Consider the following 17,027-nt stretch of genomic DNA (forward strand, 5'->3'; position numbering starts at 1 on the left):
CTGGCGGGGCCCGAGTGCCGGCTTCTGCCCTGCGCGCTACGCAAGTGGAGCTCCTTCTCCTCCACCTACCTTCCTGAAACTTTCATGGGAATACTTATGTGAAGGCACTGTTCAGAAGGAAGATACTTGGGCGTAATGAACATTTTAGTGGATAAGCCAAATGACCAGCCTTCACAGTGGTCTAAAGAGAGCAACTACCCTGCCCAGTACTTGTTTCTGAAGCTTGAAAGGCCTGCGATAGTCCAGAATATCACATTTGGAAAATATGAGAAAACTCATGTCTGCAGTTTGAAGAAATTTAAAGTCTTTGGTGGAATGAATGAAGAAAACATGACAAAGCTATTGTCCAGTGGCTTAAAGAATGATTATAACAAAGAAACATTTACCTTGAAGCATAAAATTGATGAACAGGTGTTTCCTTGTTGATTCATTAAAATCGTTCCACTCTTATCGTGGGGACCCAGCTTTAACTTTAGCATCTGGTTATGTTGAACTTAGTGGCATTGATGATCCCGAGGTAGTACAACCCTGTCTCAACTGGTATAGTAAGTAGTACCGTGAACAGGAAGCTATTCGCCTTTGCCTAAAACACTTCAGACAACATAACTATACAGAGGCCTTTGAATCACTGCAAAAGAAAACCAAGATTGCCCTGGAACATCCCATGTTAACAGATCTGCACGATAAATTGGTACTGAAGGGTGATTTTGATGCTTGTGAAGAATTGATTGAAAAAGCTGTAAATGATGGCTTGTTCAATCAGTACATCAGTCAACAGGAATATAAGCCACGATGGAGTCAGATCATTCCCAAAAGTACCAAAGGTGATGGAGAAGATAACCGACCAGGAATGAGAGGAGGCCATCAGATGGTTATTGATGTTCAAACAGAGACTGTTTATTTGTTTGGTGGCTGGGATGGAACACAAGATCTTGCTGACTGCTGGACGTACAGTGTGAAAGAGAACCAATGGACATGTATCTCTAGAGACACAGAGAATGCTCCTAGTGCTAGATCATGTCATAACATGTGCATTGACATTCAACGAAGGCAAATCTACACACCGGGGCGTGATTCGGATTCCTCTGTGAAGAACAGCAAATCTCTGAAAAGTGATTTCTATCGTTATGACATTGACACAAACACATGGATGTTACTCAGTGAGGATACTGCTGATGGAGGACCGAAACTGGTGTTTGATCATCAGTTCCAATGGCAGGATTCATACAGAGAGCAACCATTGATCCAGAACTGGATGAGATACATGTCTTATCTGGACTCAGCAAAGACAAGGAGAAGAGGGAAGAGAATGTCAGAAATTCATTCTGGATTTATAACATTGTAAGGAATAGTTGGTCTTGTGTCTATAAGAATGATCAAGCTGCAAAGGATAATCCAAGTAAAAGTCTTCAGGAGAAAGAACCATGTCCAAGATTTGCCCATCAGCTTGTATACGATGAGTTACATACACAAGGTTCATTACTTATTTGGTGGGAATCCAGGAAAATCTTGGTCCCCAAAGATGAGATTAGATGACTACTGGTCACTGAAATCGTGTAGGCCTTCAAAAGATTACTTACTGAGGCATTGCAAGTACCTCATAAGAAAACACAGGTTTGAAGAGAACGCCCAGATGGATCCGCTTAGTGCTCTGAAATATCTACAAAATGATCTTTATATAACTGTGGATCATTCAGACCCAGAAGAGACAAAAGAGTTTCAGCTCCTAGCTTCAGCTCTGTTTAAATCTGGTTCAGATTTCACAGCTCTAGGCTTTTCCAATGTGGATCACACCTGTGCTCAAAGAACTCTGCTCTTTCACACCTTAGTAAATTTCTTTCCTGACAGCATGACTCCTCTTAAAGGCAACCTGGTGGACCTCATCACTGTGACTGAAGAGTACCTGGACAGAAATGGAGCACAGGAGTCTGCTTTCAGTGTTCTGGATTTCAGCTCTATTGACTGACCATTAGGCTGCAGTGATTGAGGACTGCACCAGAATTTTGAAGGGATCTTTGCTATCACAAATTTTAACCCTCTTCCTTCACACCTGACCTCAACCCCATAGTCCTGATCCCATTCCGAAATTAGGCTAATAAAGTGAAATCGGTATACTTTCCATTAAAAAAAAAAGGAAAGCTGAATGTATGGAATTAAGAAGGCTAATAATAATTCCGAGAGCTCGGTTCCCAGCCCCCAGCCTAGGTCCTTCTCCTTCCGAGCCTCTCTGGAGACTAGAAACGGCATCAGAGGTGGGATGAGCGGAAGCAGGGAACACGGGACTCTGCTCCCAGCCTTGTCTCTGGCGGCTCTCCCTGGCCGTGACCCTGGTAAGGGGCTGAGCCACCATGGGCTTCAGTCTTCTCATTTGCAAAAGGCACCGGAGCACCGTGGGGCACTCAGACAAGGAGCGCTGACTTATATGCCTGGCGGGCATGTGGAGCCGTGGTCCATGAGCGCCTTGGGCTGAGGCACTGAGGATCCGACCCCAGGTTACACAGCCATGCACCTCCTCTCTTCCTGTTACCCCAAGGTGTGTCTGTAGCAGCTAGAGGTGGGACCTCAAGCACCAGACCAACCTTCCTGGTTCCTCCTGGGGATGTGGGTTGGGTAAATGGATTAGACAGTCCCTGGAGGGCTTGTGATACCACAGATCACTGGGGCCCACCTTCTGACCCTACGGGTCTGCGATGGGGCCCAAGATGTGCCTTTTTAAGCTCCCGAGTATCTCAGCTGCTGGTGGTACTGGTCCAGGGATCACAGTCTGGGGACCACAAGCAAACCGTCACCCTCTCTGGGGAAAGGATGAGGCCTGGCTTGTCACTCGCACTCACCACCTTGAGGTAGAGGATATGAAGCAGCTGGGCTGAGCTCACGTTTGTAGTCACGGTGTTTATGAGGGGGCTGTGTGTGGACTGAATGAGACTCTGCTTATCTCAGAGCTCCCGTTCCACTTTCCGTTCTAGTTAATTTTCTACGGGCAAGTAGCCCAGTGGGTCTGTGGCTTTAAGCACAGTGGGCTCGGGAGTTCCCAGGTTAAGTAGTTAATGATTAGTAATCACATAATTCAAAGCATGGGTGGAATGTTAGTGCTAGTTAAAGAAACCCCGAGATTAAGTCTTTTTGTAGAGGAAAGTGGTCTTTCTGTATTATGAATATTCAACACTCTGTTCAAAAAGTGCTTTGGTGTTTGTCTTTCTTAAAGGAGACGCACCTGTGCCAGAGTGAGAGTCTGCCTGGGATTTGCTGTGAGGGCCATTGGACTGAAAATGGGGTAATGGCAATGTCAAGTGCAAAAGGAAAGGTGAAGGGGGGTATGGAGACAGCAGGATGGCTGGAGGGAGTTTGCTGAGGAAGCAGGAATCCAGCCAGTTCACACACACCTACAAGGTTTGGCAGGGAGACCGCAGCCCCAAATTCCCACTGCAGCAATCCATGGGCTCTGTAGAGGCAAGACAAAGGCTCCACAGCATGGTGGTTTAAAGTGTGGGCCCTAGAGGCAGAAGCCTGATTTGACCTTGGACAAATTACATAATCTCTCTGTGCCTCAGTTTCCTCAACTGTAGAATGGGGATGGTAAAGTACCTGACAGCAAGGTCATGAGGATTAAGTAATATTTATACAGCAGTTACAGTAGTGTGTGGCGCATAGTAAGCACTGTATAAAAGTTTGATAAATAAATTTAAAAATCTCACCCAGGCTTCCGTGGTGGCGCAGTGGTTGAGAGTCCGCCTGCCGATGCAGGGGACACGGTTTCGTGCCCCGGTCCGAGAAGATCCCACATGCCGCGGAGCGGCTGGGCCCGTGAGCCATGGCCGCTGAGCCTGCGCGTCCGGAGCCTGTGCTCCGCAACGGGATTGGCCACAACAGTGAGAGGCCCGCGTACCGCAAAAAAAAAAAAAAAAAAAAAAAAAAATCTCACCCAGGTTTGAATAGTGAGGCACTTAGCTGTCACACCTGGTCCTGGCTCCTGGTCTAAAGTGCTGACTGCCGTAAACTAAAAATAACTAAGAAAATATTCAGGGCCTAAACAAGGCTTTGTCAGTCCTTCAAAACTGGATGATCCCACACTTGCCCCTTCGTGTGACATGGAAATGAAAAGCTGCTTTATTCCAGAGCGGTAAGGAAACACCCGATTACAGCCTTTTCTTCTCAGCACAAAAGGTTCTCGAAGTTGGACTTCCTGCCAGCGCCTGGGGGGTGGAGCAGGAGAAAGTCAAGGACTCCTCCTCCTTGCGTGCTGGGAAATTCTTTGGCAGAATCAGTGGTGCTCCCTGGGAAATGCCCTCTGCAAATAAGTTCTTCTTTGAGTGGGTTACTCATCTTGCATCAAATTACCAAATTAGATCCCACAAGTAAGAGCCAGTGGTCCCTGGCCAGGCAGGCTCAGCTCTGCCCTCAGCTCTCTTCCAGGCAGTCTCCTCATGCTCTTGAAAATCTCTTTTCTCCTGGCCTTAATGGTCACCTCTGCTGTTATCCTTGATGTTCTCCATTTGGAAAATGCATTAACGCTGAGCTGAGAACGAGGCAAGCATGGGGGTGGGATGGCAGGACCGCCCACCAGCGGGAACGCTGCCCCGTGTGCCCTTGGACTCCCGAATGGACCTTGCCAGTGTTTCCACCAAAGAACCCAGTGGCCAACGGGAGTGAGAGCACATGCCAGAGTCTGAGGCAGCGTGAAATACGGCCAGAACACCTCGACATTTCATCAAAGCCCCCTGTTTTAACAAATATTCATAGAAATTGCTACTCCCCTTCATACAGTATGCATAATTGTTTTAGTAAAAGTCATTTCCACCTTCCTCCCCCAAATCTGAAGCTATAGGAAGAGTAAACTGGAGTACCCCTCTTCACGCATGTCTGTGTATTGCGGCTGGGATGCACTACCACCTAAAAGTGTTCTTATAGGGATTTTCTAACTAAGCGGGGCCCTTTGACTATTATGTTCAAATGTCCTTGAAATACTCTAGTACAATTAGTTTTTTATCAGCATGCATGCATGCAAGGAAGAGTTATCAAGGGTAGGGTTTGTTCATCTTTGGGTCTCCCACAAACTTAGCTTGAGACCTGGCACACAGGGTATTTGTGTTAATATTTGTGAATTTTTAGAAAGGACTCCTTAATTTGCCCATGCTGAGCCTCTAACATGGGATGTTCTCCCTTTCTATGCCTGGGAACTATCCTACAATTTTCAAGATCCAGATCAAACATGCCTTGAACGTGAAGCCATCCCTGAGTTGTGCAGACAGAGCCCATCACCCTCGGCTACTGGAATACCGTACCCGCCTCATTTCAGCTCTCGTCATCCAGTTTTGCTATGTGTTTATACACCCACGAGCTCCTCCAGGGGCAGAGGCCGTGTCTGATTCATATCTGCATCCCTCCTGCCCAACCACCACGCTCAATAAATGCTTGATGAATGACGGAAGGAAAGAATGTTCATCATTGGAAAACTGCTCATCAGAGCCCTGTACATCAGCGTTGCTGAGAGATGTTTTCATCAAATGTGGTTTCTCAGTGTCAGTATCTGACGCTGTCCTGATTCATCCTGAAGCGTGGAAAATTCAGAAGAGCTTGCAGGGGTTAGAAGAAAGGCATTTTATTTGTTAAACAGAAAATCAGGCTATGAGATGGAACACCAAGATATGCAAATGTCCATCTTCTTTGTAGGAGAACCTGGGAGAATCACACTAGATTATTTTGCAATTAATTCAGCCTGAATGTCTGGAGTTTAAATGTAGCCCTCAGGAGAGTAAATAATGCAAAATGTGAAAGTGAAAAGGAGATTTGAAATGCACCAGTAAAATCTTTCAGCCCAATTTCTCCACCAGAACATTTTAGTTGGCAGGATCCCCCTGTAATTTGCAAAGATTAAACCTGTTGCAAGAAAATTAGCCCAAGCAATGACTTAAATCATTTAAGAGGCTCCCAGCTTCCTCTGGCCTCATCAACAGTAGCTCCTCACCAGTGAGGGCTTGGGGACAGATTCCAGGATGCTTGATAAACACTGGTCATTTTGCATTAAACAACAATTTCACATACACTAATTTTTAAATATCAAGTGAGAGCAGCTGCTCTGGGCTTGCAAATTAGGGATTTAAAAATATTATTTCCAAACAGGTCCCCTTGGTAGAAGGATCAGAGAGGTGACTGCCAGAGTGCCCCGGGAGTTTTAATTAGATATACGTATAAGTAGCTGAAAACTGCCCAGACCTCAGGGCTGCACATGCCAATGTGGCCTGCTTGGTTGGTCACTGTGTCCCTTCAAGCAGGAATCTGTCCGGCTGCCTGTTCAAGGCCATGCACTGAGATGAGTGAAAGAAGGAGCTGGATTTTGGAGGGATGTTCCTTTCTCTGCCCCAGTTGGGAACGGGCAGATGAGATGAGAGCCGGTTGGGGGCACCAAGGCCTCTGGATCTGGGCATGTGTGGGAAGGCCATCTGTCTACGAGGGCTGGAAAGGAGTCGGATGTGCCTGTATGCGGGGCTGGGATGTCAAAGCAGCCCGGGTTTGGATTCAAACTGCATGAAGCTGGGCACGGAGAGGCTGAGACCCCACAGACAGACCGAGCTCTCTTCCCCTGGTGAGGGGCAGCCTCGGACCCTGCCCTGAGAGGAGATCTTGGAGTCCAGAAGACCCCAGGGTCATGGAGGAGAAGGAGGAGGGAACAGCTAAACTTTCAAACTGCATCTGAGCCTCCCCGTAACTCTTCTACCTGCCCCTCCCCGCTTCTAGAATCTCTCTTCCCCATTCAGCTCCACAATCCCGGCCACTGGGGGCTGCCAAAACCCAGACCTAAACGCCCCAGTTCCCCACACACAGCCTCACCTCCCACAGGACCAGGTCCAGGTCCAGCTGCCCCTGCAGGCGCATCTCTGGCTGCGCCCCATGGGGTCCACGAGGATCCAGCCACACCCGACCCTCCGCAGCTGCCCGCACGTGGCCTGGGTTTGATGCCCGCAGCTCGCACCCGTGCCGTTGCCTCTCCCTGGAATGCCCCTCACTACTTCTATATGGAGCAAACTCCTAAGCCTTCTTCGAGGGCCAAGCTACGTACTCTCTGTTCTGGAAAGCCACCAGCCCTGCCCCAACCTGCCAGCCCCATCTTCCTGCACGGTGTCAGTCAGCTCCCAGGAGGAAGCTGAACTCAGGGCAGCAGGAGGTGGGGCTGACGGCAGCAGGGAGCAGCCTGAGGAGAGCCCCTCCAGATGGTACGGTCCCCGTCTCACCCGGCCAAGTCAGCCCACTCACCTCTGCGGGCCGAGGCACCCATTCCTCTCTCTGCTGCCTCCAGTCTGTGAGCCTGTTTTGCATCTAATCTGAGCCAGGAGGCAGCAGCCACTTTACCACCCAGCCCATGGCCAGCCTTCCTCCCTGACCACACACCTCCAGGGCTCCCTCTGCCTCGTAATCTAAAGGAGGACAGAGGGGAAATGTAGCCCTGCCCTGTGTCACTCTGGGCCAGAAGCCTGGCTGGGGAAAGTGACAAAGGCTTCTGCTGGGCACGGTCAGAACAGGTCACAGATGGGGCATCTGGGCTCCACCAGGAGAGAGAGAGGTGGTAGGAAGAAGTGCTCCATATTCTAAGCCTCGGCCCTGCCCCTGACCTTCTTCCAGGGGCCACTTCCAACATCCTCCCATGATTAGAAGTAAAACAGAGAATCTGAAGTAGTTCAGGAATAATAATAATAAGCAGTGGGTATGTTATTTAACATCTTCGTGCCACAGTTTCCTCATCTATGAACTCGGGCTAATGGTCCACATCTAATCACACACAGGTGTTGTGAGGATTAAATGAGCTGGTGTACGCCAGGCGCCTAGGAAGTGCAGCACACGTTAAGCACAGTATGAACCTTAGCTAATTCTTCTTACGGGACAGACCTTTACAGTTTACAACACGTGTCAAAGGTCATATGGACAGGAAGGGGCAGGGCAGGAGTCCCCGGGCACCATTCTCTTTCATTGAACCCCACGCATTCTGCAGGCCCAGCCTGGACTCAGAGCTGCCACGTGCATCCTCTACCCACCCTCAGATGTGCTGTCATTGGCTCCCTGTGCTGCTTCCCAGCATCTGCTTTCCCGGGGTCCCAAAGTCCTAGTCTGGGCTCTCGTTCCTGCTTTCCAACGAGCCCCTAAATCTATGATGTGTGTTGAACTTGCTGCTCAGGGTTGACCTTCACCATCCATTTAGGACCCAACCGAGGGTCTCTCTCAGCCCTCAGGTTCCGCACCCCCAGACCACAGGTCAAAGGTGCCCCGTGCCCATAGAACTTGACGTAGCTGGAACCTCCCCTCACTGGCCCACCACTACAGGGGAGAGTCACTGGACATGAGGATTGGAATCAAGGTCAGGCCAACAGCACACCTCCACCCTGTGCCTGTCAGCCTCCTCTCAGGGCGGAAGCAGCTTGCTGGGAGGCTTGAGTCGGGGTCCCTGCCTCTTCGTTCCATGAATATAGACATTCTGTTCCCGACTTCCCCAGAAGCATCCACCTTGTGCAGCCCCCAGCAGTCCTGATGCCCTAAAACCCCATGGGCTCCATCACTTCCTGTTCTGAGTGCTTTCCCTGCACTACCTGGGAGGTGGGCGTCCCTATCTGTGGGCAGAAACTGATCCTTATTTAGCAGATTCCTTAGGGGCTGGAGGCCTCTGGGCCAAGGCACTGGTTTTCTTCAAAGCTGGGTCACTGTGGGCCATCTCCAGCTGGCGTCTTGATCCCGGGGCATCATTATTTTTTTTTAATTAATTTATTTTTTTTGTGGTACACGGGCCTCTCACTGTTGTGGCCTATTCCGTTGCGGACCACAGGCTCTGGACGCGCAGGCTCAGCGGCCATGGCTCACAGGCCCAGCCGCTCTGCGGCATGTGGGATCCCCCCGGACCAGGGCACGAACCCGCGTCCCCTGCATCGGCAGGTGGACTCTCAACCACTGCGCCTCCAGGGAAGCCCCCAGAGCATCATTTTATAACTAGGCCAATGCAGAGCAGGAAGATAAATATGGCCCTCAGAATTGATGGAAAGTTAATAAAGGAATATTTCATGGTCACCAGTGTGTGGACTGCCCTTCACAAAATGGCTCCCAGACACTGCCCTTTGAGCAAACCTCATTCCCTACAGAATGAGAAGGAAGGCAGAGCGGCTCACAGACCAGAGACGACCCAGCACTGTCTATACCTGAGAGACTGGGGCTGCGCTTGTGAGAAGGGGCTTGTCAGAAGAAATGTGAGGTTTAAAGTCAGAGATCTGAGTTTAAAATCCCAGCCCTGCCCCTCACTGTGTGACTTCAGGCAGGGGACTCCCACCTCTGAGACTGTTTCCTTATATCTAAAAGTTAAATAAAATGCCACTAAAACAACAACAACAACAATAATAACCTCCCTCAGAGCCAGTATCAATGAGTCAATGAGCTAACGTATACCAAACACCTGGCACGTAGTAGGTGCTCACTAAACCCCGAGAACTGGTCCCTCTCCTCCTCCATCCCTGCTATTCCTCCCTGCCCCGGCCCCTTCCCCTGTTTCTCTATGCTGCTGCTTCTCCAGGTGGGGCTGCTACCTGAGAGAACTGCCAGTGGAGCTTCATCCTCTTGGCTTTGGCATAGCTGCATTCGATGAGCCGCGGCCGGCTGTTGACGTCCACCAGGCACCGGTTGTCATCGTCGTCCACCGTGGGGCTCAGGATGCCCACATGGATCTGCTGACTGCTCGTGTAGTACACGTTCTGGGGGCAGAGGGAGAACGAGGTCAAACGCTAACGACCAGAGAGATGGGGAGGGTTTGTAGGACATCTCCCCAGGCAGCTGGCAAAGAGACCACAATTCAGTGGCCTTCAAATGATTTTCCATTGCAACGGACAAGAAGAGACCCTTTTACATTATGATTCGATACAGTGTCTGGTCCGCACGTACAACTGAAACAAAATGTTCAAGAAATCAAACTTAGCCTTACTATATGCAGCGTACTCAATTTTCTATTCTATTCTTTCATTGAAAAACATTGGCCATAATATTTTAACTTGATTTCACCACCCACAGTTTAAAAAAACACTGCCTGAATCCATTATTTGCAGGCTTGCTGGCTTCCCCCCCACCATAAGTATTTTGTATAAGATGCTGTGCTTGGCTGGTAGCTAAAGAGCAAAGGACGTGGGCCGCACCTTAGGGAGCTCAGAGTCTTGTGGCATGGTGGATATGTAATAGGTAATTTCCATCTGTCCTAAGACTGTATAGAGCAGGAGTTGGCAAACTTCTTCGTAAAGGGCCAGGTGGCAAATATTTGGGGTTTTGCAGTGTGTTGGGTGGTCCCCCAGACCACCCCCAGGTTCGATGATTCACTAGGACTCAGGAGACTCAGCGTTTGGTTGCACCATAGCTATGATTTATTACAGGAAAGGGTACACATCAAATCAGCAAAGGGAAAAGGCACGTAGGGCACAGTCTGGAGGAAACCAGGCACAAGCTTCCAACGGTCCTCTCCCAGCAGTCACAGAGAACGGCCCTTCACAAGCAGGAAGGAGTTGAGATAATGCTTGTGAAGGGTTATCTACCAGGGAAGCTCTTAGAGGCTCAGCACCCAGGCTTTTTATATACTGAAATCCCAGACTTCCAGAAGGAAGGCAGGTGTTAGCACAAACCATATTATTTGTATAATCAGCGTGGGCACAGTGAGCCACTCTTACCATCTGTGGGAATGGTGGGAACCTTCCTGCAATCCAAGTTCCAAGATGCCAACCAGGGGCCAACCAGGCCTTTCAAAGGAGAGCAGTCAGGCTGCTGTTTTAACCTTTTTTTTTTTTTTTGCACAAAGGGCCAGACAGTCTGGACAATTAACTCTGCAGTTGTAGTGCAAACACAGCCATAGACAATACAAATGAATGACTTTGTTTACAAAGATCAGGGCTGGCTCTGGTCTAGAGGAAGGTCATGTGACCCTTGGCCTTCAAAGTTTTCAGTCACTTCCCCCAACCTCAGGCAGTGGTTCCCAACAAGGGCTCTGAGTGGGCAGTCACAGGGTCTGTGAGCTCTCATCCTCTACACTATAGTAAAGAAATTAACAGCCCCACCTACGATGAGGCCGCATGGGCAAACCAAGATACCACACTTCTCCGCTTTAGATTAGAATTCAGGGTAGGCCCTCTTGTTGTATTGATCTATACAAAAATTCTCACTGGTAAATATTTTTGATTAATTTCAAACGGTAAAAGGAAGTATTTTTTGCTTTAGTAAAAGAGGATGGTTGACAAGGACTTTAAAAGCATGGTACAGGGAATAAAATGGACTGTGTAGTGAGAAGGGCAGTGCCAGCGAGGAGGGTAAGTAAGGGTGGTCCTTCGGGGCGTATTCTCTCTGACCCTCAGAAGTCCAGGGGAGGGGTGGAGAGGCAGGCAGGATCACCCTTCAGACATAAGAAGAACTTCAGGCCAGTGTATCACTCAAGGCCCCAACAGGAAACAAATGGCACACTCAAGGTAGGGGGATCCAAGGAGGGTGTAGTAAAGGCCCAGTTTTCAATGGCGTGGGTATAGGGTAAGGGAGCCATGGGGATAGTATAGTTCCTTGGAATAATAACATGGAGCCGTTGCCACCACCAGGCCCAAAGGGATGAGAGGAGAGAGCTGGTACCAGAACCTGTAAGAGAAAAGTTACGTAGAGAGACTGAGAAGGGTTCAGAGAGGGAGACGTTTGGGGGTGATGGTGAGTGGTGGCTAATAAACACCCCAACATCACCCTCCCTTCCTCACTCCATTCTTCTGCTGGGTCGGCCCATTGGCAGAACCCAGATGGAAGTCAGACAACACAGGAGCCCATGGAAACATTCCATAAAGTCAGCTCTGCAAAGCAGAAGAAAAAGGATGGAAAGACAAATGGAAGACACTCACTACAGCTAGGATCTGCTCTCCAAGGTAAACTTACAAGTTATCAGGTTTGGTGAATCCACGGAAATGGACATCAAAACTACCAAGGTGGCTGATTCTTCCCCTAAAAGAGGTGAAGTATCATAGTGACCAAAGTTCTGAGTGGAGGCCAAATGTAGAATGCCTGGCTTCAGTGTGGAAACGTGACCAGAACACAGAGGCAAGGAGAACCTATTCATCGCCTAAATTGGGCTTCTTATCAGAATCCCGAGACTGTCCATTGTGTGACCTGGGTTTTTAGTTCACCACCAAGGAAACCTGATGACCTGCTGTGGCTTCCAGTTTATTGGCACTGAGGGAGAATTTGATGACTGGTAGGATTTTGGAAATTAAATAGATGCAGGTGGGCATCTCATCCATCCATCCCTCCATCCACCCATCCAACAAGTAATCGCTGTTGGGTCCTGAGGGTGAGAAAACCATGGTTCCCTGTCCTGGATGATCCAACAGCCAAGTTGGGGAAACTAACATATCAGGAAATAATGGTCCTAATCACACTGATATGGGAACTGTCTCTGCTTCCTCCACTCGCATACCCCGACTCTTGCTACTTTGAAAATAGATATAAAAACTCACCACCTCCAGAAAGCCCTCCCTCAATGTGCAAAAGCATGGGCCTGCCACCTGAGCCTCTCTGCAAAGATGCACAGCTGTTTATGTCCTTGGGTTGAATGCACCATGCTCTCTCCTCAGGACGGTGTAGCTCTTAGGCACCTGGCAGGCCAGGACCCGGATCTCCTGAAGCTCCAGAGTGTGGGCTGCCAGACAAGGACAGCCAGGAAGCCGGTCACTGCCACCCCTTCCTTCATCCCTGTCATCAGGGCCTGCCTCTCACCTCCAGGGCGGGCTCCACAGACCCAAGCGGCTGCCTAGGTAATAGCTGAAATCAGTTTTATCCACTTAGCTGTTCTGAAATGCTTCGAGGAGATGCTCTGAGAGACATGTGTGCACTTACTTACTACCTAGTACACCTGTCATCAGAGCTGTTTATTGTTCCAGAGTCTGGGAAAATCATAATAAGGACAGACAGTTGTCTGTTATTTAAAAGGCAAACAACAGAGCGCATCTTGAGTGGGGTAACCATGAAGCTGGTCAGATCACAGGGAGATTCAGCAAAGAGGATTCTCTTAAGCTGTCACCTGGACAACTCAGAAGCCCAGCCAGCAGTGGACTGAATCAGTAAGTGGCCTGAACACAAAAGAGGGAAACAGTTTTGTACAAGACACCCCACTTTTAGTGCCTGCAGGCCCGGCAGGCCCAGCTATGTTTTCTGAGCAACAGGGAAGCTGGAGGTTTAATAAGAAATGACTTAGAACTGTGGTTCACCATGGCGGGTGGCGGGGGGGGGGGTGGGGCTGGCTTTGCCAACCAGACGATATTGGGCAATGTCTGGAGACATTTCTGGTTGACATGATGGGGGTGAGAAAGGCTGCTATGGGCACCCAGTGGGTAGAGACCAGGGATGCTGTTCCACATCCTACAATGCACAGACAGCCTCCACAGCAAAGAATTATCCAGCCCCAGATGTCAGGAGTGCTGCCACGCTTTAGCCCAGTGAATCCTAATAGCCCTATGAGGCAGTTGTTATCATCATCCCCATCTTGTGGATGAGGAAACTGAGGCATGGAGATGTTAAGAACTTGTCCAAAGTCACACAGTTGGAGAACAGTGGTTGAGATTTAAACCGAGGCAGTTTGACACCAGAGCTGCACCTGTAACCTCGCACCTCACTCGCCTACCTCCCTCCGGTCACTCCAGCTCCAGCAGCCAGGCTGGAGGGGGACAGGCTGGCTTAGAAGCTTCCACTGTGATCCCTTCGAGCCAGGAGGGGGCCTGGACTAAGGGAGCAGCCGAGGGCTGGAGGCTCCTTGACTAAAAGGCCTAGAATACAAGATGCTACGAAGTGCTAAGACGGCGACAGCCCTGCTGTAACTCACGTCAGAGGTGGAGGGCGAGCGGTCATCCTGTATGTGGATGTTTCACAGCCGCCCCCCAGCCTCCCGGGGCATAGAAATGACATCCCTGACCCCTCGGCTCCTTCTCAGCCGCAGGTGAGTGCTTCAGCTCACCACTCAGCCCATACAGCTCAGCAGGGCTACAAACCCAATCTGATGCTTGAAAGAGAAAAATCACCAACAAGGGAAAAGGACAAACACATGGGGATCTCGGGTCTCATGCCAGGGGCCTTTTCCTCTCCCTCAGGCCGGGGTCAGGAGTAAGGAGTAATAGCTGAGCTGGACAGCCAGCCAGGGAGCCTGGAGTGCCCCCAGGTGCACACTCCTGTCTTCAGGGCCACAGAACGAAGGCCAGGCAAAGACCCCCAGGGCTGCAGGTTCGGCTTGCTCTGTTACCTCATTTCCCAGACGAGCGAGGGCCCCCACCCTCTAGGCTGCGGGTGGGCGCCCTGCCAGGTGTGCTCAGCATCCCTTCTCTACCTGGCAGGCTTGGAGGTGGGACCTGCCCCTGTCAGAGACTGAGTACAGCCTTCTACAAGCTCCAGCCCTCACTGTATGAAATATCACCTCCCTGCCAGAAACGGCTGCTGCGGGGAGAAACACCTCAGGAAGAGAAGGGTGGGAAGAAAACCAACATAGTTTTGTACACCTGTATGCCCAGGTACCTTCCACACCTGCGGTCACCTTCAGCCGTAAGGATGAGGAAACCGAGGCTAAGAAAGTTTTGAAGACCTGGCTAGGTGCACAGGCAGATGGCTGCTCTCTCCCCTCCCTGACTAGGGGGAGTTTCCAGGGAAGGCTGAGATCTTGGCAGTTCAGGGCCTTCATCCCACTCCCCGGGTGGAGCAGCTCAGATGGGCCTCCCCTCAGCCTGGGCTGGAGCCGGGGCACCACCTCCCCGAGTCCCAGCCCTCGACTCAGGCACAGGAGTGAGGCTCCCCAAGGGCCTCATCCCTCGGAACCAGCAAGGGAACTGCCAGGTCATTTCCACCAGATTGTTCACCCTGAGCCCCGCAGACTCCAAGAAGGGGTCTCATGGGCTCCTGAGTCAGGTGTGGGAGGACAGCCTGGTGGGTGGGGTTCTAGGGCCCCTCTCCCAGCCCAACCTGGGCTTTCTTTCTTTTATTTGGTTTTCACATAACATTCGGCTTGAACAAAATGTTATGAAGAATTCACAAAAAAAGTTTGAAAACCACTGCTGTCAACCATGAGGCCTTCACTCAGGAGGAGGACACTAATGCCTAGTAAATCTTCATCAGCTTAAACGCCACCAACTGGAATTTGTGAACATTTGGTGAATAGCTTTAACTTCCTTTCTACAACCGCCTCCAGGCCCCTAGTCCCTTGCATTCTATCATATGGCCAATTTACATGTTCCAATCATCCAATCTCCTCTTCTGTCCAGACTCGCCTACCTACTTCACCATACCTTAGCTGCTATGGAAATTCTGGAGCCCTCCCCAGGGAATCATAGGATGGGCAGGGGGAGGGGTGGTGGTGGAGAGGGCCTCCCAGCAAATCAGGAACGTGGAGCTAAATGGGGTTGTTAGATTACTTAATAATACATTTTCAAGGTACAACATAAGTACCGGCTCTCTTCCAAACAATGGCATGTGGATTTTGAGCGGCTTTATTCCTTCCATTAAGCGATGTTTCCTCGGCAACACTGCTGGCCTATTGAGTAAGTGCCCTTGAAAAATGAGGTATCTTGGAGACAGAGACACTCTCTCGTCAGGAGATGGGGCGGCAGTGGTGGTATTTGGCTAAAACCTTCCTTAGCCTGGTGAGTGGTGAGGGGTTGGAAGGGGGAGAGCCATAGGCGGACACTCTTTACAAGAGGTTCAGAAACAGGGAGAAAACAACTCTATTCTCAGGGTGCTTTCATGGGAAAAGTGACCCAGGGCAAAGTGGGGTCCTTGCAGTCATTTCTTTGGATACTTAGAGGGGATCTGTACCCTGGAGGACGGTTGTAGCCCAACCAAGAATTAAGAGCCCAGCTCTCTATGGGGTTGGGGGTCACACCAGGGGAGTGACAGTCTAGGGGTTGAAAATTACACATAATAGGGTGACTACAAAGTATCAGAATGGGGGGGCAAAGATCATTGAAAGGAGAACCAACCTGTGGCCTGAAGGGTGGGCTTCCTGGAGGAGGGGGTGTGCACTGGGAGAGTAGAAAGACCTGTGAGCAAATGAAACGGGGGAGGATAGAGGCGTGAAAAGGACACAGCCCTAAATGCGATCAAACTCAGGCGGTGCTTGCCACCTGGGCTGCATATTTGAATCACCTGGGGAGCTTTAAAAACTATAAATCACAGTCTTAGGGGTAAGGCCTAGGCTTGGGGCTTTAGGCCAGGTGATTCCAGTGTGCAGCCAAGGTGGAAAAGTAGGTGTATTGAGGGGACTCTGGCAGCCTAGGGAGGAAACACAGGGACAGAACCTGGATTCCAAACCTCCTTCTCATTGTGGGGGGTAAGCAGGATCTATCTTCAGGGCATTGTTTGTAAAACTCTGAGGAGGGTGGTGAGAGGTTGGGATGCACCACTGTTTAGGACAACAGTTTCCAAGTGTGGTCCCAGCATCATCTGGGAACTTGTTAGAAAAGCACATTTTGGAGCCCAGTCTCAAACCTGCTGAAACAGAAACTCTGAGAGTAGGATTCAGGAATCTATTTTTTCACAAGTCCTCCAATTAAGTCTGATATACGTGAACATTTGAGAACTGCTGGTCTAGGAAAAGGGTGGTCTGGTGGGCTTCTAAGTCAAGTCTCCACCCTCACTGCCTAGCTGAGAGCCACTCAGTTTCCTGACCTGTAGAATGCAGTTGTGAGGGTTAAAATGCTCATCAAGGCTCTAGTCTGGCCACAGGCACTGCAGGGCAGGAACAGGCAGGCAGGGATGGAGGGCGAGAAGAGACCCAGTGCGTGTGTATGGGGTGCTGCTGGTCCAGCTTCCCTGCCTCAGTGCCCCTCATCTCTGGGCTCCCCTCCCTGATTCTGCCTGGCCAGTAGGCCTGCGGGTAAGGATTCACGGAAACAGCAGGCAGGATGTGGGCATGGCGGGGCGGGGCAGAGAAGGAGCAGAGCCTTGCTTTCTTAAATTTCAATTTTGCGTGGTGATTGTGACATCCGCATTGTGTGCTAGAAATGGTCCTTGTCCTC

At 50.2% G+C, this 17,027-nt stretch overlaps 1 protein-coding gene across 3 annotated transcripts in view; it reads right to left on the reverse strand.

The window, feature by feature from the left end:
- GALNT18 (polypeptide N-acetylgalactosaminyltransferase 18) overlaps positions 1-17,027 on the reverse strand; it is a 353,141-nt gene that overhangs the window by 18,103 nt on the left and 318,011 nt on the right. Inside the window, exons 10-11 of one of the 3 annotated variants that reach the window (XR_004351151.1) lie at positions 9,558-9,722; positions 3,696-4,193 (exon numbers count right to left, since the gene is read on the reverse strand). Coding sequence is in view for 2 of the 3 variants with exons in the window: in XM_032640890.1 (XP_032496781.1) it covers positions 1,223-1,273; positions 9,558-9,722 (216 nt within the window). In the remaining variant the exon portion in view is untranslated. Of the gene's footprint in view, positions 1-878; positions 1,274-3,695; positions 4,194-9,557; positions 9,723-17,027 lie in introns of those variants that run through there. The other 2 variants (XM_032640890.1, XM_032640889.1) reach the window with 2 other exon arrangements.

Source organism: Phocoena sinus, chromosome 8, assembly GCF_008692025.1.
Source record: "Phocoena sinus isolate mPhoSin1 chromosome 8, mPhoSin1.pri, whole genome shotgun sequence".
In the NCBI taxonomy this organism is placed as follows: Eukaryota; Metazoa; Chordata; class Mammalia; order Artiodactyla; family Phocoenidae; genus Phocoena; species Phocoena sinus.